Source organism: Caretta caretta, chromosome 10 (assembly GCF_965140235.1).
Source record: "Caretta caretta isolate rCarCar2 chromosome 10, rCarCar1.hap1, whole genome shotgun sequence".
In the NCBI taxonomy this organism is placed as follows: Eukaryota; Metazoa; Chordata; order Testudines; family Cheloniidae; genus Caretta; species Caretta caretta.
This window is the reverse complement of record NC_134215.1, coordinates 62,147,278-62,171,844: the sequence shown is the minus strand read 5'-3', so window position 1 is coordinate 62,171,844 and position 24,567 is coordinate 62,147,278. Positions and strand designations below refer to the sequence as shown.

The 24,567-nt window shown below is 42.6% G+C and overlaps 1 protein-coding gene across 1 annotated transcript; it reads right to left on the bottom strand.

Moving 5' to 3' along the window:
* Positions 1–1,923: 1,923 nt before the first annotated feature.
* Positions 1,924–22,947, bottom strand: ARPP19 (cAMP regulated phosphoprotein 19). Its single transcript, XM_048866358.2, has 3 exons — positions 22,676–22,947; positions 14,418–14,540; positions 1,924–5,718 (listed from the first exon to the last, which is right to left on the bottom strand). Exons 1-3 carry the CDS (start codon positions 22,718–22,720, stop codon positions 5,548–5,550), a joined length of 339 nt encoding a protein of 112 aa, XP_048722315.1. The 5' UTR covers positions 22,721–22,947; the 3' UTR covers positions 1,924–5,547.
* Between the last annotated feature and the right edge of the window lie 1,620 nt (positions 22,948–24,567).

Sequence of the window (24,567 nt, the reverse complement as noted above, 5' to 3'; positions counted from 1 at the left end):
TAACTCCTGAAAATCTCTGCTTTTAGTTAGGTTGGGACAGAGCCCAAAGAAACGACAGCAACAAAAAATGCTCCATATTCCATTGTAAACCAGATTCAAATAAAGGAACATACACATTTAAGTTTGGTAGACGTTTCTTTTTTTCAAAATGAATAAACAAATCTCAGTGCATACTGTGAATATGCAACTTTACACAAGGGTGTAGATCAAAACAAAAGTTGTTTCTGGAGTAAGCAACTGAACATATATTTAGTGCTTTGTTTAGCTTTCCGTAGGACGAATCATGCACCTTTCAACATCCAGGGAGAAGGCTCAAGCTGCAGTCAACAGACATCCTTTGCCAAATGAAAGCCTCAGCTGGAAAACTGCATGGTGGAGCTCTATTTAAATATCAAGTAAAATTGCAGCATGAGTTCACCCTTTTATGGAGTGGATTGTATAGGCTTTTGTACACACAACTTTGTTTTCACATCACTTATGGTTTTGGATGCAAGGCCTCCATTCATATTTGGTCCCACCACCTCCAAAGCTGCAATGCCCATCAGACTTACTGGGTAATCAATACCTTTAGGTATTGAGTAGTTTGCCAATACTAATACCAGCATTCCTTAACATGATCTTTTCAGCAAAGCTGCAGATGGGGTCGTTGGCACAGATATTTTGGTCTATAGGATCTAAATGAACATAAAAAATGAAGATCAGTACACAGAATTGTCAACTTTGTCCACAGCAATATGGTTGTTTAGGAATTAGGCTAAAATGTTTACATTCACAGGATATGCCATTATTTAGAATTTCAGAGAAATCTGTACTCTGACAGCAGAAGTCTAAGCTGTCTGTTCTCTCTGGTTAACTACTCAAAGGGCCTGAGGATTGCACTGACTTTCAACTGGACCGAGTCACATCTGTTTCAGCAGGGGAGTGAAATTGCAGTACAGTGGAAGAATTTTAAAATTTTGCTGTAAAATAGTCTTACAACTGGAAAGACTAGCACCCTGCCTTTTGTCATTCTCTTTAACCAGTTCACTGGCACGTCAGAGGTTTCATACCAAAGGCCGCATTTATGCGGGAATGTGATTGGCATGAGATGTCCAGTAGCCCACAAATACAACCATGAAAGGTCAATATTTGCCTTAGTTATCAAGGCACACGATTTGAGTGACTAAATATGAAAATATTCTTGGTTTATGGAGTAAGTGAAAATTGAAGATTGAACATTATATGCCTTTAAAAAGAGGAAGATTGTTTATATTAACAGGTTTTTTTGTTTGTTTTTAGAAAAGGGGTATCAACGAGCCATCAAGAGCAATCTACTACAGCATTAGCAGGCATATAGTAAAATAGATTGATTGAGGAAACAGCTGTCTACTTCTAAATAAAAAAATACTACCTTTCAGTGATGTCAGTTGATTTCTCATGCATGGACGTCAGCCTGCCTTTTGCAAATATTCTGAAAGCCTTCCAAAAGGAAGACACATTAAAACATGGTTTCGACTTACCGGATTGGTCTTTTCCTATTTAAAGTTACTGGTAAAACTTTGGATATCAAAATTTGGGCGCTAAGGGCCAAGTTTTGAGGTAAGGTTACTATCTATTGCAGTGCTATCTTCTAGATGCAAAGTTAATTCTCACAGAAATCACCTTCGCTCAAAAATGCAAGGCATTGAAACAAGCATTTGTTAAGGAGTTAAAATTTTCAAACAGTAAGTTTTAATTGCCTATGTTAGACAAATAAGCGCTGATATATAAACATGGTTACATTAAAGTAGTTCTGTAGTCCAACATACTAGAAATTGAGGTCCAGTCATACTTTTAGTGATACAGAAGAGCAAGATTTGGGTTCTAGAAATTCTTCATAAAGATTAAGATATGCAATATGGTTTGGAGACCATGGTAAAGACAAGACAAATTTGCACATCACAATAAAAACTAAGTAGATCAATTTATTATGTATACTATACAACGTGTATGTTTGTAAGAAGCCATTGACATTTCATCACCTTAACTTCTTGAGTGGGTGTAAAGAATATGTCCAACAAAACAGCACTTCTGGGGCCTTTGCACAAACACTGTCCTACAGTACCATGAACAATGAGAGAAGCCTTCAGTGCTATTAGGTTTGGGGACATATCTTTGAGGCTATTAATCCACTTGCAACTATTTTGAATAAAATGTTGATGCTACTTGATACTGTATAATAAACCTACATGAGTACTACTAGCTAATCACTGCCTACCCTTAAAGGCAAGATAAGAAAGGGACTACCAGGCTACAGTGCAGATAGATCTCTGAAAAAGGTTATTTATCAAATGGTAAAACTCATATTATACATTATATACACAAGTTTGGATAGCTTAGTTATCTTGCTAGAGTAAGATGAAGGTAGGTGTACATTAGCAGTCAAGTTTGATCTACTGTGAAGCGATTATTGGGCTTCATCATTAAGTCTTAATTAATGTATATATAATCAAACTAGCTGTGCCTGCTGCTGAGGTTTATCAGACGAGGTTAAGGCTCACAATCAGTCATTCCCTGGTTAGTAAAACAGTACTTCAAATATATATTTCTCATGAATCATCTATAATGGCATTTGCTACAACTTTAAGAACTGCAAGCCACTGAATGGACAACAAGCATTTGGTGTCTAATCAGTGGTACAAAATAGTGAATTATAGCTGACGGAATGGAATGTTAAATTTAAGCCATTTTTACCTCCTTAAATATCAAGACAACTCACCTGGTGAATTACAGTGTAGCATCACCAACAATGCACACTGAGTCACTTTCAATTGTTAGAATCTTGTTTCAGACCAAATCTTAAATCCTATCAGTAGGCCTAATTTTTCATTTGCTTTCAGTCATACATACAAAAATAAGGAAGGATTTTCACATTAGGACAGACAGCTATAAAAAGCAGTTTACTTTTCTCTCTCTCTCTCTCTATATATATATCTGTATTTCCTTGCTATTGTGGTATACACTTATGATTTAATAAATTCTCCTTTCCCAGATTAACTTTTTACTTATGGAAACAGGGTATCAATTTTACTGTTTATTCAGTCTCGTTCCCATGAAAAATATTCACAAATTTGTTATAATCTTAATGGAAGTAAGGAAAAAGTGAACTGTAATTAGCATGAATTACAAGCAAAAAGACCTATGAAAGACATGTAAAAAGGAACAGACTTCTTTGAGATTTCGAAATTCTCTGGGATGAGTGTCCTTCTTTGACCCAAATGGGGGAGGGTCAAACTGACAAGATTATGCAAATTAATCCTGTACCAATACCCTTAAATCATCTAAACCTACCATACACATAATTAACATATCTACCACTACATCTTTTATGAAAAGAGACCAGAATTTTCAAAACGGGTGAAGTCAATGAGAGCTGCAGGTGCTCAGTGCCTATGGAAACAATCAGGCCCTTGGCCACAGTGCATGGTCAAATAGGTCTGAGTTAAGCTTAACTAAGTTTTTCCTTGTTTGTTTTCTGACCTTTTAGTCATTCTTTGGGATGGGGCACTGAAAAGAAGAAAGATTAGTCTAATTTTTCTTCAATGGTCATTTCCCCCACAAGATTTTTTTTTTTTGAATGATTACAATACAGAAGATTTTTTAAATGCACATTGTAATTAGAATATTCTTTCATGCATGCTTGTGATTGGGCTGGGTTTACACAAAGGAATTGTGTTGCAGTTTTCCTTGAAGAAGTGAATGACAAATGCAAGCTATCCAAGACTCTTGCCTTCTTGGAGAGGTGATTTTGGGGAGGAGGGGGGGGGGGGAAGGGAGGAAAAATTCTGAACTCCTCTTTTCAAAAGGGGAACTTACAGCCTTTTTGTTAATTGGTTTTTAATAAGCATTATAGAGCAAGCACTACATTAACTAATACCTGATCCAGCTAAAAGAGCAAGTTCTGATTCATATTGTGCCCATGCTCAGCTAGCTTTCTGATATGATGTAATTACATTTATATTTTGGTAGCTTCCAAGTGTTACCTGCTGTATCTAGCAATTTAGGTCCCCATATGACCTGCACTGTCTACACAGAAAGTGAAATTTATCTTTATTTACTGAAATGACAAACTACAACATTATCTATCAATAGACACATCTTGTGTTAATCAATAGATCATAGTGTATAATATAAGTTCCTATTCTTGGTGTTGATCAAAACCAGTTAGGGTTTGTTGTGCAACACAAAGAACTAAGATGTCCCAACAATAAGTCTATATATTATAACATCACTTTAAGCGTTCAGCAAAACAAGATTTCATATCCTTTCAATTAAAAACATTAAATATTCCAAATGCATTAATGCCTGTCCAATTTCTTAGTAACCCCTAGTTGTTTTGAAGGCTGTCATCTGGGGAACCCTCAAGGACAGTATACGTTTTCATACATTTATTTCTCCATATTCCAAATATCCCACAAAGCATTTCAACTTTAAAAGCTATAGATTTAAAAGATACTGAACAGAATGGGCACCTGCCTTTGAATGCCCATAGGTACATAATTCAGATTACCATATATGAACATTGGAGGTTGTTACACACAGAAAAAATACAGCTGCAAAAGCATAGGGTTAAGACCAACTCAATCAAGTTTCTATGTTAAGTGTTTCATGAATTCTGGGTACAGAAGTTTGTTACGTTCAGCAGCAACATTCTGAGCACATAATTTCAGGCTGAGACTTTCAAAGGTACAGAATCACTTGTGCTTCTGGTTGGCACATTCTGCTTTTTAAAATGTAAAATTAATAGACAATTGCAAAAGGTTGTGCAAAACTATTGTATTTACAAAAATGGCACAAGAGTGAATTCAACAGTCTATGCACATGCACACTTCATTCACATCTTCAACAAAAGTGTGTTCTACACTACAGAACTGAAAAGAATACCAGCTTCAACAGGCAGTTGTAAATAAGTAATAGGTTCACAAGAGTTACAAGAGAATGGGCAAATATTGCCCAAGTAAAAGTCTATTGTTAAAGCTGAGACAGGTTTAAGGCCATTCAAGTTCAAGAGCAGATACACAAATTCATTCAAAGCCCCAATTTTGTTTTTATACATGCTTTACCTCCTAGCAACTTGTGGTCTAAACCTCTATTTTAGAGAACAAAGCAGAAACCAAACACAGAAGAAAAAGCAACACAACAGGTAGTTATATTAAATACAAACATACTATGCTGCAATTGAGGTGAAATAAGGAAAGCAGAAACAGTAAAAATTGTAAAACTTGCGATGTCACTTGCTGAAACCAGTCCTACACTAGGAAATAGGCAATATGTACATTTTCAAGTAGATTACTTTACATTGCTCTAACCAAACCTGTCCTTTTTATCAGTGCATTGTTCTCAACTAGACCAAGTACTACACATTTTACTCTCAACAGTACTCCCATACAATAGCAGCACATGCTACCACTACCTGCAAAGCTGTCAGTCTCAATGACTTAGTGTAGGGGGGAAGAGAAAAAAAAAGTGAGGAATAACTATTCAGGAGAAAACAGGAATGAGAAGATTCATGCAGTTCAGCCATTCTAGTCAGCCAGCCAGCTTGCTGGCAACAAGAGATGGTTTCCGCTGAGGAAGATCCTGTGGAGTGGGAATGTGATCACCAGTCACTTCTGTCTTGTCAGGAGCTGCGGTAGGGAGTTGCTTGTTCTTCATTTTTGCTTTAGCCATGTTGTAATCCCCAGAATCAAAGTATTTTTGCTAGAAGACAAAAATATTTAAGACTTGAAAAGTTTATCCAATACATAAATGAAATTACATCAGTTATTGAATCAAAGACCATTTAAAACTTCAGAAATAGATAACTGAGTGGGAAGTTTAAAGCAGTGCTCTTAAAAAGGAGAAGAACGAAGAGTTAAAAAACAAAACTATTTTCTACCCCATTTGGGGCACAATAGCTTTATTAAACACTCCAAAATAAAACAGTAAGTTGAGAACATTAAGACTGCAGAGTTAAGCATGGCAGGTGAAGAAACGCTGATGTTAAGATTTCACACGTAACCATAGGTCTGTCCTGTTTCATATAAGCACTTTGCTACTGACCATAGTTTTCAAAAGAACAGGAGGCTTCATTCACTGTCAAGGACTTCAACCCAGGACCTGAAAAGCTTGGTGTGCTAAGTGAACTCAGAATCATGTACCTCAACAACCAAAATATCTTAGAAAGTCCAAAGGATAGAGAGCCTGCTCCAGGAATCCCAGAGCTGTGCTACCTTGAAATAAATTAAACAAAAACAAACAAACAAACAAACAAAAAAAACCCAAAAAACACACACCCAGCATATTTAACTAGACTTCACATTATACAGCTAAATTAGTTACGGACACACTCACAGAAAGTCCTTCCTGAGCTGCACGTACCATGGTTAAGATTTTGTCACCTTTATTTTTAGTAGAAGCCACAGATAGGTCACAGGCAAACAAACAAAAATTAATGGGAGCCAGTGACTTGTCTGTGACTTTACTAGAAATAACTCAGGGGCAGAGTGAGGAAGTAGGGAGGAATGACAGCTGGAGTTCCATGGGGGGGGGGGGGGGGGGGACTGACAGGCTGAGTCCCACCCGCCTCCAGGGACTGTGGCCACAGGGGAGACATGGAGCCCTGGCTCTGGAGCTGGCTGCAGTTGTGGGGCAGGGGCACAGAGTCCCCGCTCTAACCCCCGCCACAGATGCACAGCCCCGGCCATAGCCGGGGGGGGGGGGGGGGGGGGAGAGGAGAGGGGAAAGGAGAGAGAGATGGCCCTGGGAAGCCATGGGGCAGGGGCACATGGCCCTGGCTCCAGCCCCAGCTGCGAGGCAGGGCAGGACATGGTCTGGGTTCCAACTGCAGGGCAGGGACGCACAGTCCCACCTCCAGCCCCGGCTTCAGCCACTGACAGCTGAAGCCGAAAAAGTCACGGAGGTCTCGTAAAGTCACAGAATCCGTGACTGCCACGACCAAATCATAGCCTTAATTATGATCTTAGGAAAAAACAAACAAACAAAAAAAATTGAGCATGCTCTGAGTTTTTAAAGGCCCATTTGGTCAAACCACCTACTTTCAACCAAAACAATGAAAAGGCTTGAAAATGAAAACGAAAACACTTTTTCATGAGGACTATACCAACACCAAGTTGTACCTTCTAACCCCATAACATTTCAGCCAGAGGGAAATCTATTGACCTTTTCTGAAACTTCCCAACCCCAAATAAAAAGATCTTTTGTCATAGCCTTCACAGATAAGCTAGCTGATCTGCTTTGCTTCTAACTTTCCAAAGAGAATTCCTTCAGAGTTTTCTGTCCAGAAGCAAAAGTTTCGAACAGCAACTGAAAATGAGTTAGAATGACAACAGTTATGCAGCTTTAACTGTAAGGGCTGGATCCAGAAATTGACTTAGGCACTTATATTCCACATTTGGTCACCACTGGGACCACCACTCAGCTGTTCTACCTTGTAGGTGCCAAAATTTCAGCAGCTGAGCATGTACACAGCAGTCTAAGTGCTGACACTTCACAGTAGTTCAGAACATAAGCCCTAGTGTGATTCAGAAACCAGGCATTCTGCTGCCACTCTTGCCTTTAGGGGCTGATCCAGTAGGCATGCTTGGAGCACACCTAAATCCACACAAAATGGCTGGAGAGTAGAGTGGCAGCAGCACCTTATAACCTTCAGCTCAGTGGTTAGGACACTCACCTGGGATATAGAAAACCCAAGGTTTCATTCCTCCTCCTCCTCTAACTGATGTGGAGAAGGGATATGAACAGGGATTTCCCACCTCTCACTCCAGTGCCCTAACTGGACTACAGAGTCACTCTCATTGGCACAATGGATAATTATATATATTAGTGGAACAGCTCCAACAGGACACTCTGAGAACTGTGGAACCCCCCCCCCCCCCCCCCCGAATATCCCACGGTCCCGTGGTTAGGACACTCACCTGAGAAGTAAGAGACCCAAGTTCAAATCCCTTCTCCACATCAGGCAAAGGGGGAAATTGAGCCCAGGTCTCCCACACACCCTAACCAAAGGTGAAAACAGGGATGCTGCCTCTTGCTACTGCGTTTCTTACCAAAAAAAAAAAGAAAAAAAAAATCCCCACCACACACACCAGCTAACTCAAGGAGAGAGATCATGGCTGCACATCCCAAGTGGAGCTGGCTGCCTCCCTCGAGTCCAGACTTACGCACTTAACTCTCTCTGTGGAGCTTAGGCCATACAATTTCCTTGGCATTTCCTACTGGCTGGCTTAGGCAGCTCCCCATTCAGTGTGGTGGTTTGTGCTATTCCCATTCTTAGACACCGAACTCTCCCCATCCATTGTAGGAAGTCTGAGCATCTAATTCAGGGTTGTGAATTCCAGTAGGGCTCCTAAATCCCTTTGTAAATCTAGCCCTAAGTGTGTCTACGATTCCCCCCATAATATTAGTTTTCGCTCTTATATTTCTGTAACAGAAAACGACAGTGTAGAGTTTACTAGGCTTATGGAAGGGACAGTGCTCTTTGTTTTTTGGCCGAACAAAAGCAGTGTCAGAGAGAAAGCAAACTGAACATAGAGGAAAACTGCCTCCCGAAGACTTGTGGCACACTGTAGAAACAATTGCTTCAAAATTGAGCCACTGTGCCACATGAACAGAAATCATAATATGCAGTGCCATATTTTATCCCCCTGTATCAATGGGCTAACAATGATTGTTGGATTGTGAACATGTGCCTCACCCACCAAAATCTAATTACTAACAAAAATTTTGCTTTATTTCCAAAGACAATTCAATTTAAGTGTCTTCCCACGCTGCATATTAAAAGAAATAATGAACAAAGAAGGGAAGTGATTATACAATGAAACCCGCTACACACAGAACACTGTCTAACGCAGAGAATACTGAAAAAAAAGCCAGTAAAATAAAACGGTAAATAAAACAAATCTGACAATTAAAATTCGGAAGTGTGATTTAAGTGGTTAGTGTCCCTTCAAAAGTGAGACATGTAGATGGTTCAAGTCTACCAGAAATGTCAATACATAACAAGATTGTTCTTCCCAAATTTAATTGGCTGTTTAAGACTGGTCTTTGTTTTACTTATAAGACAGACAGTTGGGAGTGGAGAGAATCTGCAATGTCAACCCCTTTTCTCAGTCAGGTTACATTTTGAAGACTCTGCAAAGAAAAAGCTAGAGATTTACAATTTTGATATTTAAACCATAACTTGAGACCTAATTTTATAGTGGCTGGAGCAGGCAAACCAAATTTTACTGCTACCCACTAGGTCTCAGCTAATAGTGTTTAGTAAACTAAACTTTTCATCTTTTTCAAGCTTTATTTTTTGTTGCAAAGTGTCAAACATAATTCAGGAACCTGCTGTCCCATTCAATCCTTTATATTGTAAAGGACATTCTCTACTTCAGCCCCAGATTTGCCAGTTTTGAGGCTTATGTGACTATTTTTAGGTTATACAAGGAGGCCAAAAATCAGACTTAAAATTAAGCTTCCTCCATATTCCATATCACCTCTGGAACGGATTACCCTATTTATAGGTTTATAAATTCAAGTCAGTTGGAAGTTGAATACTGTAGAACATGTAACACACTAGTTAAGTGTTTAATACAGAGAGCACATTACACCCATTCTCAGTGTTCTGTATTAACTACTGACTCATTTCTAAGAGAAGTTTAAGGTACTGGTTTCAACCTGTGAAGCTCTGAATGGCTCTCCATTAAGTATGATAGCAGCTGCAATATACAGTGCCTGAGCTAACAGCCCCTGAATTAACTGGGAAGGGCTGGTGACAGGGGGCACAATTTGCATCCTGACCTTGGATCGCCAATCCATTAGTCACCAAATCTGTGTTTTCCTGAGAGCCTTAGGCCAGGTCTACACTTTGAACTTAACTGGAAAACCCTCCTAGTGCAGCCTTTTTGCCAGTATATCATATACCAGTGAAATAAACTATACCAGCAAAAGCATGTAGATCATAATGTCCTTCGTACTGCAACATTATATTTAACTGTAGTGAATAGTTCAAGAGATACATGAGCACATATTTAGATACTCTGCTTAAAGACAAATGTTTTCTCTGAGCATAAGTGAATGAACATGTTAATTGTACTCTAACGATCATACAAAAAGCCCCAAACAACTCAGATTCTGTGAGGATAATCCAGGAGCACACCTCTCTGCACTTACCTTCCATCTATGGATTGCACAGATGAACTATAATAATGTGAAAAAAACGAGGAGTCCCTATAATAATGTGGTTAACCGTTCCCAATTCAGCCTCATTTACACTGGCTTCATCTACTGGGCAAGATCCTGACCCCACTCTGGCTGATCTGTGCTGCTCCAACAGCAAAGCAGCAAAAAGCAATCTTAACTGCTACCTGAGAAGTCCACTCATGTGGCAAAGGACCTGCGTAGCAGCTGTTCCAGCTCAGGGTACAGAAAAAAGGACACGTTCAGGAAGCTGTTGTCATGGAGTCACGAGGGCGATGCTCTAGAACTACTCCATATGAAGCCAGCCAGGACTCTGGGGGAGCATGCGTCCTCTCTCTGAGCATACTGTCTCCAGGACAAGAAGCTGAGACATCTTAGACCCTTCCTGGGTCTGACCTTGGAGAATTCAGCATCCCCTTCCATACCATGTGCTTCCCGCAGCGAGTCCACCCGTGCGGGGCTCCTGGGGAAGCCAGAGCGCCCTGCACCCTAACTCCGCAGTCAGACGTGACTCTCCGCCAGCCGGTAAAACAGAAGGTTTATTAGTTGACAGGAACACAGCATAGGACAGAACTTGTTAGCACAGAAATCAGTGACTTTCAACCAAGTCCATCTTGGGCGGGGTAAAGGGACCCCAGACCTATGGCTCTGGTCCTCCCCCTGTGCCCCAAGCCAGCCGAGACTGACTCGCTTCGAGCTGCCCGGTCCCTGCCCTGCCTGTTGCTCCCCCTCTGGCCTTTGTCTCGCTTCCCGGGCCAAGTGTCATCTGGTCGCATCCCCCTCCTGGGTCTCAGATTACAAAGGGGCAGCCATAGCATCCGTGCAGGCAGCTGGAGCAGCCCCCACAAAAGTCACACACCCTTATTCCCACCACCTAGACATTGGTGCAATACACAGGGAAACTGAGGCACGCACAGCATTCATGCAAAACAGTAAGGCTCACATACAACATAAGGGAAAATCCCCACTATGTCACAGCTTCTACCTCCCACCAATTTTGGGGGGCCATTAACTGCCAACATTACTTTGCATTGGCTGGTAGGTGGGGGATTAAAGATGGCTTGACTTCACTTTCATATGCCACTCCCATCTGAGCTGCACAACAAACAGTAAAAGCTAGGATGCTATAGATCTGGAGGTGCATGTACTGGCAGAGGTTGCAGAAGCTTGCACAACACCTGGCCTACCATGACTGCTCATCTAATCACAGAGGACACTTTACATAGTGCCTTTCATGCAAACATACTGAACAGTTTACAGATGGGTAAATGAAAGCACAAAATAGATGAGACACTTGCCCAGTGTAAAAAACAAAAATCACTGGCTGAGTTTGGAACAGAACAAAACTGCCGACTCATTCCATACTACTGATCTAATGGATTGAGTGCTCTCCAGGCTGGGATATAAATTTATGACTACAATACCTGTGATGTCTACAGTACATTGGCACAAATTTCAGTGAAACATTACGGCCTTCATGTAGTTACTAGGAAGATGGGTCAATATTTTTTAAGAGCGGCCACTAATTTTGGCAATCCTAAAACAGGAGGGATGGTATAAGAGCAATGCAAAGCAGCTGTAGCAGGGACCAGGTTCTGGCCCTAAATGTTTACTACAGTGGAATGACGGCTGATTTTATGGAAGTACTGTCAGGCAACAAGGGGCCACCTTTTGAATTTAGTGTTCTCAAAAAGGTTGGATGAGTCATTGAAGCTGTATTCAGTTACAGTGCCAGATTGTTAGTGTTTGTTTTGCAGGCATGATCTTTGAACAAACATAATTTCCGATGGCTTTTACCATTTGTGACGCTAGCTGATTAAAATAGGACCATATAGATCAGTGGTTTTCAAACTTTTTTCCTGGCGACCCCGTTGAAGAAAATTGTTGATGTCCGTGACCCAACGGACCTGGGGATGAAGGGTCTGGGGTATGGGAGGGGCTCAGAGCTGGGACAGAATGTTGGGGTGAGGGCTGCGGCTGGGAATGAGGGGTTCAGGGTGTGGGAGGGGGCTCTGGACTGGTGGTTGGGGTGTGTGCTCTGGAGTGGGACCAGGGATGAGAGGTTTGGATGCAGGAGCGGCTCCAGGTTTGGGGAGGGCTCAGAGCTGTGGCAGGGGGTTGGGATGCAGGAGGGGGTCAGGGCTCCGGGCTGAGGGTGCAGGCTCTGGGGTGGGGCCAGGGATGAGAGTTCTGGGGTGCAGGAGGAGCTCCAGGTCTGGGGGGGGTCTCAGGGCTGGGGTGCGGGAGGGGGTCAGGGCTCTGGGCTGGGGGTGCAGGCTCTGGGGTGGGGTTTGGGGTGCAAGAAGGGGCTCTGGGTTTGGGGGGGGTTCAGGGCTGAGGCCGGAGTTTGGGGCACAGGCTTATCTCAGCGGCTCCCGGTCAACGGCGCAGCTGGGTTGCAGAGTCAGGCTTCCCGCCTGGCCTGGCACCGTGGACCACGCTGCACCCCGGAAGCAGCCAGCAGCAGGTGCAGGTCTAGCTCTTAGGCGGAGGCGCGCAAGCAACTCTGCTCAGCTCTCACCCTCAAGCACCATCCCCTCCAGCTCCCATTGACTAGTTCCCAGCCAATGGGAGTGCGGAGCAGGTACTCGGGGCGGGGGCAGTGCATGGAGCCTCGTGCCCCCGCCCACCACCTAGGAGCCGGAACTGCTGCTAGCTGCTTTTGGGGCACAGTGTGTGTCGGAAAATGTAGGGACTAGCCTGCCTTATCTGGGCAGCACCGCCAACAGGACTTTTAACGGCCCGGTTGGTGGTGCTGACCAGAGCTTCCGCAACCCAGTCCCTTCCAGTCCGCGACCCAGTTCTGGATCGCTACCCACAGTTTGAAAACCACTGATATAGATCATTGTTGCAACCACTGTTATACATTTGCAACAAAACTTGTTCAAAGGTTGTCAAGTGAGGTGTCTATGAAAAAGGTTATGATTTGCTGATTATGATTATGCTGTCTGTATGCATGTATCATTTTTGTATTTTAAGTTATGAGTATTGGCTCTATACCTGTGTTTCAAATGTTTTCTCCTGGGATAACCAACAAGGTAGCTAGGCAGTACATCTTGGAGGGTCTATTCAAATTGAGTGGCCCATCAAAAGACACTTAACTTACAATGGACCATGGGAGATGCTCATCTACACTGAGTGGATTATCCTGTAAACATGCTGTCCGGAGTATAGGTAATGGCTTCCTACAATGACAGAGCAAAATTGGGCAGGGACATGTGACTTGCCCACGTGACTCCAAACTCACATCTTTTCTCTGTAATTTTCCACTAGCTGTGCTGAGGTTTGCTTTTTTTTTTTTTTTTTTTTTTTTTTTTTTACAACAATGAGTTTCCCTCCACATGTGAGAGGATATAACAGGCCCTAGAAATCCCTCCATTTTGCCTCTATCACACTCCAGCCTCTTTCCTGCCCAAGCCTTTGGACTATGAACTTATCCTAATTGGAGCGTTCTAATGAATGGACTGAGGACCTTACAATGATTTGGATGCAGCCAGAGACTTTATTCCATCACTGCTGCAAGCCTGAACCAAGAACTTTGCAATTACTGTATGTATTTAATTCCTTTAACCAATTTGAATGCTCACCTTTCTTTCTTTCTTTCTTTTTATAAATAAACCTTTAGATACTAAAGGATTGGCATCAGCATGATTTTGGGGTAAGATCTGAGTTATACATTGACCTGGGTGTGTAGCTAGTCCTTTGGGACCAGAAGAACCTTTTATTTGATGAGACTGGTTGTAAAGAACCACTCATCTCTAAATCCAGTGTTTTCGGTGGCAATACAAGGACTGGGATGCCCAAGGAAACTGTTTTTATGACTTCTTGTTAGCCAGTGTGGTGAAACAGAAGTTTACTTTGTTGCTGGTTTGGTATATCCGATGGGAGATTAGCCACCAATCTTGGGGTGTATCTGCCCTATTTTTTCAGCAGTTCATCCTGAATTTGGCATCCTCAATTGTGACCCACTGAGGCAAAGTTACACTGCTATAGTGTAAAAAGTTACTGACTTCAAAAAATAACATTAAAGGATTCTGAACACTGCATGGCTTTTTCCAGAGCATTACTCTCTGGCTCAACAAAAAAACCTTTGCAGCAATGTATGCATTATCTGCATCAGTATAGTGGGGGGAAAAAGTCACAGCAACAAGCATTCCACATTTACTTTTCCATGTAAGTGACTTGTATCGATCAATTTATAAAACAGAACTCACTCCTTTCTGAAGCCTCTTCCTCAAGAAATCTGAACCCCCAGGCTTTTGGCCTAGATGAGGATATCTTGCTTTCAACTTTGCTTCTTCAACTTTTTCTGGACTGATCACCTTATCTTCCATTTCCTGAAACATATACAATTTAAAAAATTTATTTCTATAAACACCTGTGCCAGAACTCCCCCACTGAGCAATTCAATAGCATAGTGATCTATGTTAGCCATCTGATGCCACAAACTATTAGAGAGGATTTGACTAGACACTGTTCAGCATTTTTCCAAGAGCTTTGATTGCAGCAACTATAGAGTGTGTCCCCCTCCCATCTTAAAATTAAATATACAAGGCAAAAAAAGATTCCTGCTGTATCTCGCAGGACTCCAATTTTACAAATAGCTGATAACACTGTATCAGCCAATATATCCAATTTCATAGAGCAAGATTAATTTCTCAATCTAAAATTGGTGGTACAAAAACTTTTGAAATCTATACAAGTGCCAGTGGGACCTTTTCCAAGTATCCCTGCTGCATCGTACATAAAGCTGCACAAGAAAAGATCTGTGTAGATATTAGTTTGTGACAAGACTCCTCTTTCATGACTGTACTATAGCTATGGAGTATTAGTATCACCCCACACTGCATACAAATATCAGAATAGTACAGCTCTGAATCCTTGTCTGCCATTATAGCACATTTATAGATACTGGCCTTTTATGGAACACTAATGAATCTATAAGTAGTTTGATATACGTTCTAACAGATTTCCACAGGCTGATACAGTACAAGTTTAAGATTGAGTAATGTCCATCGCATCGCTGGAACAGACTCATGTGTACAACACATCAAGTGATTCAACATTTTAAAGATGTCTACTCAACAGACAAGAATTTGCAGCCTCTTGTTTTTCAACATCACCCTCTACTTTGGTTATCTGCTCGTATTATATGTATATATGAAAGAGCATGTGCATATCTTCCATACACATGAAATCATCATCAGACCAATAATTTTCAGAAACAAGTATTTTCTTCTATTCAATACTGTTATGTTGATGTTACTTTCCAATGCAGAGGCCAAGCCTAGACTGCTTCTGGTACTCAATTGTGGCAAATTTTGGGAGAGGCCCTTTTGATTTATGCTGGTTGCTACTGCTTTTAATCCGCAAGGCTGGCTAAATGCTCCTCTTGTGAAAATGAAGACACGGCAAGACTTTTGGATAAGAAGTAAAGGGATGAGAACTCTCATTGAGAGAGTCACCCAACTGCATTCAGCTCGTCTTTGAACGTTGCCATAATTAACGCCTCTCCCTGGTATCATACTTCCCCTTGTTACCTCTTTGGAAGACCTGAGGATTAACCACATGCAATATTTTTCTGTCCAGACACAACTCAACAGTAGAGAATTGTGAGACACTCCCAACTTAAAAATAGTGGAGAACTAGATTACACAATTACATGAAATTCAGTTTGTATAAGTTTGTGCAAAAAGACTGAACTTCCTCACATACTGATGGGCTCTGAATTTGCATGATCTTGTGAGGAAGGACTTTGGAATCATCACAGAAAATTCAATGACAGCATGAGCTCACCATGCAGGAGCACCAGTCTATTTCAATACATTAATGAACAAGAAAGCAGCCAGTTGGTAAATAGATATGGAAGACCTATCAAGTCATCTAACCCACCTCTCTGCCAAAACAATGTTGTACCCGCCGGTACATTTTTTTGTTTGTCTAGTTTTAACAGTCCCACGAAGTTGCATTGAACCGTAAATGGCATCTCATTTAGAGGTTGTACTGATCAAGATATCTTTTCACATATAAAGATCACTTCCAACAATAGTGCTGTGACGCTGACAGATCAGCTCAGGCCAGAGCCATAGGCCAATTCACTTGTGTGTCAATATCAAAGAAGTTAAATGTAGTAGTATATATTCAAGGCAATTTTCTTGTGAGTTAACAGAGATCAAAGGAGATGTTAACTGTATTGTTTTTGCCTATCTATATCCTGTTGCTTACTATTACATTACATTTACATTATACATGCCTGGTAATTAAATAACCATAGATCAAAGTATATGTTAATGAAGTATATTTAGGTGTTAGAACTTAACGAAAACTAATGGAACGTTACTTGTATTGTTTTCACTTATCTATTCCTATTATAATGTAATAGCAGGCATTCGCATTATGTAGTTCAAACTCTTTGGGGAATACTGCACCACTGCGCATTCCAGAAATTAATGTTGTGTGCACAGAACTTCCTTTCCCCCACAGAAATGGGCTGCAGTGCTGCTGACCGCCACTAGGGACCACTTGACCCCGCAGAGCCCACTTCACACATAGAAGACACTGCTGCAGGGGACCGAGGGAGCTACAGGGTTACCAGCAGCTGCAGTTCCCAGCATGCCCAGAGGGAAGGAGGTGGCAGCACGCAGGAAACTCCACACAAGCCTGGAATTGAGCATCAGGCTGTTTCTCTCTCTGGATCCCTGGGCTCTGAGGGATATGGGGGTGGGTGTCTGGGCTGGGGAAGCCCACAACTGAGATCTTTGGGGGGGAGGGTGCAGGTGTTGGGCAAGGGGGGGCGGGTATCTGGGCTGGGGGGCCCCTCTGGCTGGGCTCGGGGTGTGTGTGTGTGTGAAGCAGTTGCAGGTATCTGGGCCAGGAGGGCCCCGCAACTGATCTCTGGTGGGAGAGGTTGTGGGTGTCTGGCCTCCCACCTGGGCTCGGCGTGGGGGAGGGGGGGACAAAGGGGTGGGGGGAGAGAGAGAGAAGGCAGAGAAATAGGAACTGCGTTGTCACAGGGATTTCTTTAACACTCTACTCCTGGGGAAATTCTTTGTGTGTCTGTATTGTCACAGACATACCTTTCAGCTAGTATTTTGCAATAAATTACCAAAATAATTGAATCTGATGTGATCATGTCATGTTATTTTTAACACAATTTGCAGAATTTTAAAATACTGTGTGCAAAAATTTTTTGGAGGGGACAGAGAATTCTCCCAGGAGTAATATCCTTGTAAGTGGAAATGCTAATTCAAAGCAAATTGGCCACTATGAGAGTAAAACAATCATCAAATTGTTGTACGGAGAAGAAGCTATAAGTTCTGATTCAAAGGAAGATCCTTTATCTCTGAACTGTTTGGATTCTAACAGGGCAGAAAAACTGAACAAAAAGATGGAGATCCCCAGAGTTATTCTGGGTAGCCCTGAAAAGATTTTGGGACACTGGCAGATTACTGCATCTCTGCTATCATTTTGGACTTACAACCTTTGACTCACACGTTAATGTATTTTACCTGCTTTAACCTCTCAAAAACTCATTTCTTTTTCTTAAACTAACTAAAGGTTTATTAGCTATTAGAGAACTGGCTGACAGCGTTATCTTTGGTGTGAGATTCAGAGTATGAATTGATGCGGGGGCAAACGACTGGTCGTCTGGGACTGGGAGAAACCTGATGTGGTATGATTTTTGGTTTATGTGACCATTAGCACAAACTTCCGTTTGTCTGGGTGGCAAGATGGGCTGGAAATGCTAAGGGGACTGTGTGTGACATGGTAATACTGATATAGTGATTCAGGAGTTCACATTTGTTACTGGCTTGATGAAATCTAATTACAGAATATACCACCAGTTTGGGGTGCCTGCCCTGTTTTCTGACAGTCTGACTTAAGATTGGAACTAACAGTTGTGAGCCACTCCAGACAGCATGACAAGTGACTCCTATCACACTGGGTCACTGTGTGTGCATAGACAGAGAGAAGTGTGACACCCAATTGAACACAATATCATCACTTTGTACAAAACCATGCGTTTTCCCAGGAAGTCTTCCATGCAAGTTCTGACAAACTCTGACAGCTAATAGCTCGTAAGTCCTGGTTATTATAGCTATAGATTGTTGATGTTTGGTAAATGTGACCCTCACACAACACCTTTACTCAACTTAGAGCTAGAAAAGACAGAACATTTAAGACAAATATGACATTTAAGACAATACGCACACAAATATCTCCATCTAATGACATTTATAAATGATGGTCAACATCCAACAACTTACATAAATACACTGTCTTGCTGTCTCTTAAAGGAAACTCAGCTTGTGCTAGTTTACATGTTGACAAGCCAGCACATTACCATGAAGTCAAAAAACGTATAGAATTTGCATTTATGCTATTGTGGCAAAACTAATTAAGTGTATTAATACCTGAACAGGATGCAGAATATGGTTGTCTACTACTGATTAGAACAATGGAGACCCATACATCAATGGCATTAGTGAATTCTGGAAAAGGATACATTCTCTAGACATGTTACAAAAAGCAAAATCCAGACAGATGTTTGACAATTTATTTGGAGGAAGGCCATGTACAACTAACAGATTTCTGTATTAGGCAGCCATAAGGAAGCATGCAAACGCTCTAAAGGAATTAATTCTGCAACTCTTCATTAAGTAGGACAAACCAAGATGGTTGACATACAATGCACTGTCACGGCTGGTCTACACTTACCATAGGCTCGACGGGTGATGCATCAGCGGTCAATTTGGTGGATCTAGTGAAGACCTGCTAAATCAACCACAGATTGCTCCCCATCAACTCCTGTACTCCACAGGATCGAGAAGAGTAAAGGGAGTCAACAGTACAGCGTCTCCTATCGACATCGCATATTGTGGACCCCGCGGTAAGTAGATCTAAGCTATGCAATTTGAGTTACGTGAACAGTGTAGTCAAGTCGACGTAGCTTAGATCGACTTTTCCCTGTAGTGTAGAAAAGGTCTCAGACAACCAAATTTTGGAGCAGAGATGAGAATGCACAGCTTCCTTTTCCCTACAAGGACAAAAAAAATCTAAATATGTAGATGTACAGTTTCTTCTAATAAATTTTAAGACCCAAAGACGTGACTATCAATTCTTCTCAAACTATAGTCCGCTCAACAGGAATACCAGAACAAAACATCAAGGAAAGTGCTCCAAAGGGAGATTTTATAAAAATAAGAATCTGAAGACCAATAAATTAAATTCAAGATAAACTGCTGTGGCAAAAGCAGATATTCAAACAGGAGTAAACTGCAGCTTCTCAGGAGAGGCTTCTTGGACATATGAAGCTCTAAGGCTAGACAAAATGAACTGACAAAGTCCATTATCATTCTTTGGCAAATGACAGGTATTTTGTGACAGGGCACCGCTTTCTTCCCCCCACCCCGTAAATTTTACACCAAAGACAAGAAAAATCTAGTTCGGCTGTAACTGAAGTTTCAATTTATTTTTATCCCTTATTTAACATTTTTTATTCCTCTACTCTAACAAGCATACAGTAAAGGTTTCTAAAACATCTCTCTTTCAACTAGAAAAACTTCTGATGATTTAATTCCTGCCCAGTTCAGATTCATTATTGGGCTGTATCCAAATACAAGAGTTATTTGAAAGTCAGATTTTCACAGAAGGTAGTGTTGCAAAATAAAAAGTTTATAATCTAAAGAGTTGTCCAAGTTTCAGTTATAAGTGTTTACTGAATCAGGGTTTATTTCTGTGCTTCCAGAGCTTTTAGGAATTTTTTCTCTGGGTGCATAACTTTAGTAAGTAATACAGAGGTACTACAGTTCTACACTGGATTATCGAAATATTATTTTATGAGAACAGTGACATTTTCCCAGGCAAAACGTTGCTAAATCTTTCAGGCAATATTTCTCATTTCCTGCTACAAAAGACAACATTTGATTTGTCCTGTGGAAATACTGGTGGTGACTATGTCAACTGCTTTCCTGTCTTGTCACTGGGTTCCTGTGTTTGTTCTTGGCACATAAAATCAGTGAGAGACTGAACATCAAAGATGTGACAAAATGCATGGATTTTAAAGCAAGTAACCCTGAAAAAGTTGTTGTTAATTTACTATTAGTTGACAACTGGGAAGAGGGCAGGGCAAGATGTTCCCAGCTCCCAAATGAAATAACTTGAGGGTGCATAAATTAAACTACCAGTCAATAAAATCTAGTATGCAGTTTATTAAATGTTTTTAATTCCATTAATACAACTTTGTAAGAATTACACAAACAACATCCTAACAGGTTGCAAATAAAATTCAAGTTCTGTTTTTATAATTCAGAGTTTGTTCTTTTAAATTTCTTTGACCTGGACTATTAAACTAGATTGGGTCTGTTTCAAATCAATTTCACAGTAGAACTACAGCACCAGAACAGTGATACAGTGTCTGGTTCCAAAAAAAATCTCCATTAAGTGTTTAAACTTTGAAGACTTCATATTGATATTTAGTTAATATCGTAAAGTTTGCAGCCTGAGTCAATTGCTTGAACTAGAACACTACAAAAGAAATCACATAAGCTATATTGTTGCATAATTTAGGATTAAGAATACTCAAGTATACAGAGCTATTCTGATAGTGATGCATAGTCCGAAATATTTTTACTACATTTTGGGTAGGAACACTGTCCTGTCAATAGTTTTTCCACAAATGTTTTCCAAACTTAAGAACGTTAAGCTATTGAACATAGAAAATTGAACTTGTTGTAGGAAGTCTGAACTAGTAAGGTCTTCATTAAAACATTTCAGTCAGTCAACTTTAGCCCCAAACCCTTTCTGCCTGTACAACTAGTTCAGGTCAGACACAAGAAAATGGGTGGATGACGGCAGAGCTTTAGGTCATGTCTACACGTGAGAGCTTACAGTGGCAAAGCTGTACAGATGCAGCTGTGCCACTGAAAGGTCTCCCAGGTAGCTGCTCTATGCCGTTGGCATAATTAAGCCACCCCCAATGAGCGGCAGTAGCTATGTCGGTGGGAGAATGTCCCCCGCCAACATAGGGCTGTCCACACCGACACTTCTGTCAGTGTAACTAATGTCCCTATGCGGTGTGTTTTTTCCACACTCCTAAGCGATATAAGTTATACCAACAAAAGTGCTAATGTAGACATATATTTGGTTTACTCTCTTAAGGCTATCACCTAAGTTTAGACTGTTTGGGGTAAAAAGTTACAGCACTTCAGTACAACAGAAGTGATTCCATAACTTAAGTCCAATTAGGAAGACTTAAAAAAAAAAAAACCATTTAATGTTTGCAATGCAGACCGTAAGCAATAATACAAACCCAAAAAGAAGGGAGACTTTTTGTAGTCCAAATCAAGAAAAAAAGTAAAGACAGCATAAAATGAGGGAAGCTAGATTCCAGTTTTCAAACTCCAAGATGCTGTAAGTAACAGAAGTAATGTTTTAAAACTGGCCAATGATTTCTTTTAAAGTGGCCATTTTCAGTGACGACAGATCATAAGTACGTATAGCAGTTTTGTTTTGGATGCTCTCCATTCTTTATGGCCTCTGGGAAAAGCCAAGAGAGACTCTCAAGTAGCCTGCTGCTCCTTGAGCCATTCAGAAATTACAATGCTGGTAAAATGGTGGAGAGTTTCCTTCCACCAAGGCTTCACATGAAGACCTCAGACCCCTAGCACACAGACGACTACAGGGACTAGCTGGGGGAAAGGGAAAGGCCCTGGGAGTAATAAGGAGAGGGAAAGTGATCATTCCCCGCAGCCCCAGGCATATTAATGGTTTATTGGTCAGGAGACTAAAACTCCCCCCTGTGAAACAATGTGCAAAGGTCAATATCTTAGTGTTTTTCACCTCTCAGCCATGTTAAGCTATGGAGCCCAGGGCCTGCAACCTGCCCCGCGCACAGTCACACATCCCAGCTGTCCGCAGCCAGCAACACCCCCCGGGACACAGAGCTCAGCACGGGTAAAAGCTTCCTGATCCTGCAGTGGGCCGCAGCGCTTCACTGCGGGAGCCGGGGCAGGGGGCCGCGCGCCATCCCAACCTTCCTGCGGGGAAGTCACCCCCAAGCTGTGAGCTCGCATACACCTGCTCCCGAGGCGCCTCCCCAGCCAAGTTCGGCGGCGGCAAGGCGCCATCCTGAGACAATCCCATTCCCGCAGCGACCCCGGCCTGCTCCGCGGCAGCGGCCACCGCGCCTGGGGGGCTCCCCAAGACCCTGGCCAGGAGCAAAGCGGGGCCTCCGCGCGGGCAGAGCCGAACAGCAGCTCAGGCCTGGGGCACCGCGCCCCGGGTAGAACCGGCGGCCCCCGCAGGCCGGGAGAGGGGACCGGCCGCCGCCAGAGACGGAGCACGCTGCTGGGCCAGGCTGGACGCAGCCGACCCTGCCCCGGGCCCCGACGGCAGCCGGAACCAACACAGCTCAGGAGAGAGTGGCCGCCCTCCCCCACGTGCCCTGAGGAGGCACGACCTAGCCGCCCACCTTCTGCTCCTCGGCCGAAGCAGGCTCCGGGCTCTCGGCGGACATAGCACCCCCAGCAGCTGCTGCTAGAGAAGGAGACGGCAGGGAGTGGGGAAGCGCAGCCGCCTCAGTCGTTAGCTACCACCACCGGACCGCGCACCGATCGCCTCCCGCACAAGATGGCCGCCACTCTTACGACGGCGAGCTGGCGGGCTCAGACTTCCTCCGCTCTTACGCTCCCCAACAACTCAGCCGGCTTGGGAGAGAGCGAATAAGCAGAAAAGAACTTTCCAACTTCCGCATCTCTCTTCCTCGACTTCCGCTTTTTCAACGTCATATCCGCCTCCCTCTGCAGATGAGAAGTGGGAGTTGTAGTATAGTCTTTTGTTTTGGCCTGTTCTAGCCTTAGGGTGGCTACTGCTCCGTGATTACGCCATTTCAAGAGGAGAGAGCAAAGGGGACCTGCATTAAAACTGCATCCTAGCTAGGGTGACCATATTTCCCAAAGGGAAAATGGGACAGTGCATGGGGCTGGCTTGAGCCACTTGCTAGGGTTGCCAGGCATCTGGTTTTCAACCAGAACACCCGGTCAAAAAGGGATCCTGGTAGCTTTGGTCGGCACTGCTGACCAGGCTGTTAAAAGTCCGGTTGGCAGTGTAGTGGGGGCCCAGGACTAAGACGGGCTACCTGCCTACCCTGGCTCCATGCGGCTCCTGCAAGTGGCTGCCAGGTCCCTGTGGCCTCTAGGCACATGGGCGTCCAGGGAAGCTCTGCGTGCTGCCCCTGACCCAAGTGCCAGTTCTGCAGTTCCCATTGGTCAAGAACCAGACTGCTTGCCCAAGCCCTGCCCCCCCATCCCAAATACATGTGGCTGGCCCATGCCCTGCTCCCCTTCTTCCCCTCACAGGGGGCTAACCCACCTTGCTGGCCCAAGCCCTGCCTCTTCCTCCCCACCCACCCATGTGGCTGGCGTTGCTGCTCCCCTAGTGTAGCCTACCCCCCACTTTTGCAAAAAATGCAGGTCGGCCAGGATAGGCTTAAAAATGGACTGTCTCAGCCAAAATGGGATGTATGGTCATCCTAATCCTAAAAAAGAACAGGAGTACTTGTGGCACCTTAGAGACTAACAAATTTATTAGAGCATAAGCTTTTGTGGGCTACAACCCACTTCATCAGATGCATTGAATGGAACATATAGTAAGATATATATATATACACATACAGACATACATACAGATAAGTTGGAAGTTACCATACAAACTGTGAGAGGCTAATTAGTTAAGATGAGCTATTATCAGCAGGAGAAAAAAACTTTTGTAGTGGTAATCAAGATGGCCCATTTAGACAGTTGACAAGAAGGTGTGAGGATACTTAACTTAAGGAAATAGATTCAAGATGTGTAATGACCCAGCCACTCCCAGTCTCTATTCAAACCCAAGTTAGTGGTATCTAGTTTGCATATTAATTCAAGCTCAGCAGTTTCTCATTGGAGTCTGTTTTTGAAACTTTTCTGTTGCAAAATTGCCACCCTTAAATCTTTTACTGAGTGGCCAGAGAGGTTGAAGTGTTCTCCTACTGGTCTTTGAATGTTATGATTCCTGATGTCAGATTTGTGTCCATTTATTCTTTTGCGTAGAGACTGTCCGGTTTGGCCAATGTACATGGCAGAGGGGCATTGCTGGCACATGATGGCATATATCACATTGGTAGATGTGTAGGTGAACGAGCCCCTACACATAGGTGTAGGTGATTAGGTGATTAGGTCCTATGATGGTGTCACTTGAATAAATATGTGGACAGAGTTGGCATCAGGCTTTGTTGCAAAGATAGGCTCCTGGGTTAGTGTTTTTGTTGTGTGGTTGCTGGTGAGTATTTGCTTCAGGTTGGGGGGCTGTCTGTAAGCGAGAACTGGT

Coding starts and splice junctions, on each gene's coding strand:
- ARPP19 (XM_048866358.2), bottom strand. CDS start 22,720: ATGTCCGCCGAGAGCCCGGAGCCTGCTTCGGCCGAGGAGCAGAAG. Junction 14,541..22,675: donor CTTCGGCCGAGGAGCAGAAG/GTGGGCGGCTAG, acceptor TATATGTTTCAG/GAAATGGAAGATAAGGTGAT. Junction 5,719..14,417: donor GGAAGAGGCTTCAGAAAGGA/GTGAGTTCTGTT, acceptor TTTGTCTTCTAG/CAAAAATACTTTGATTCTGG.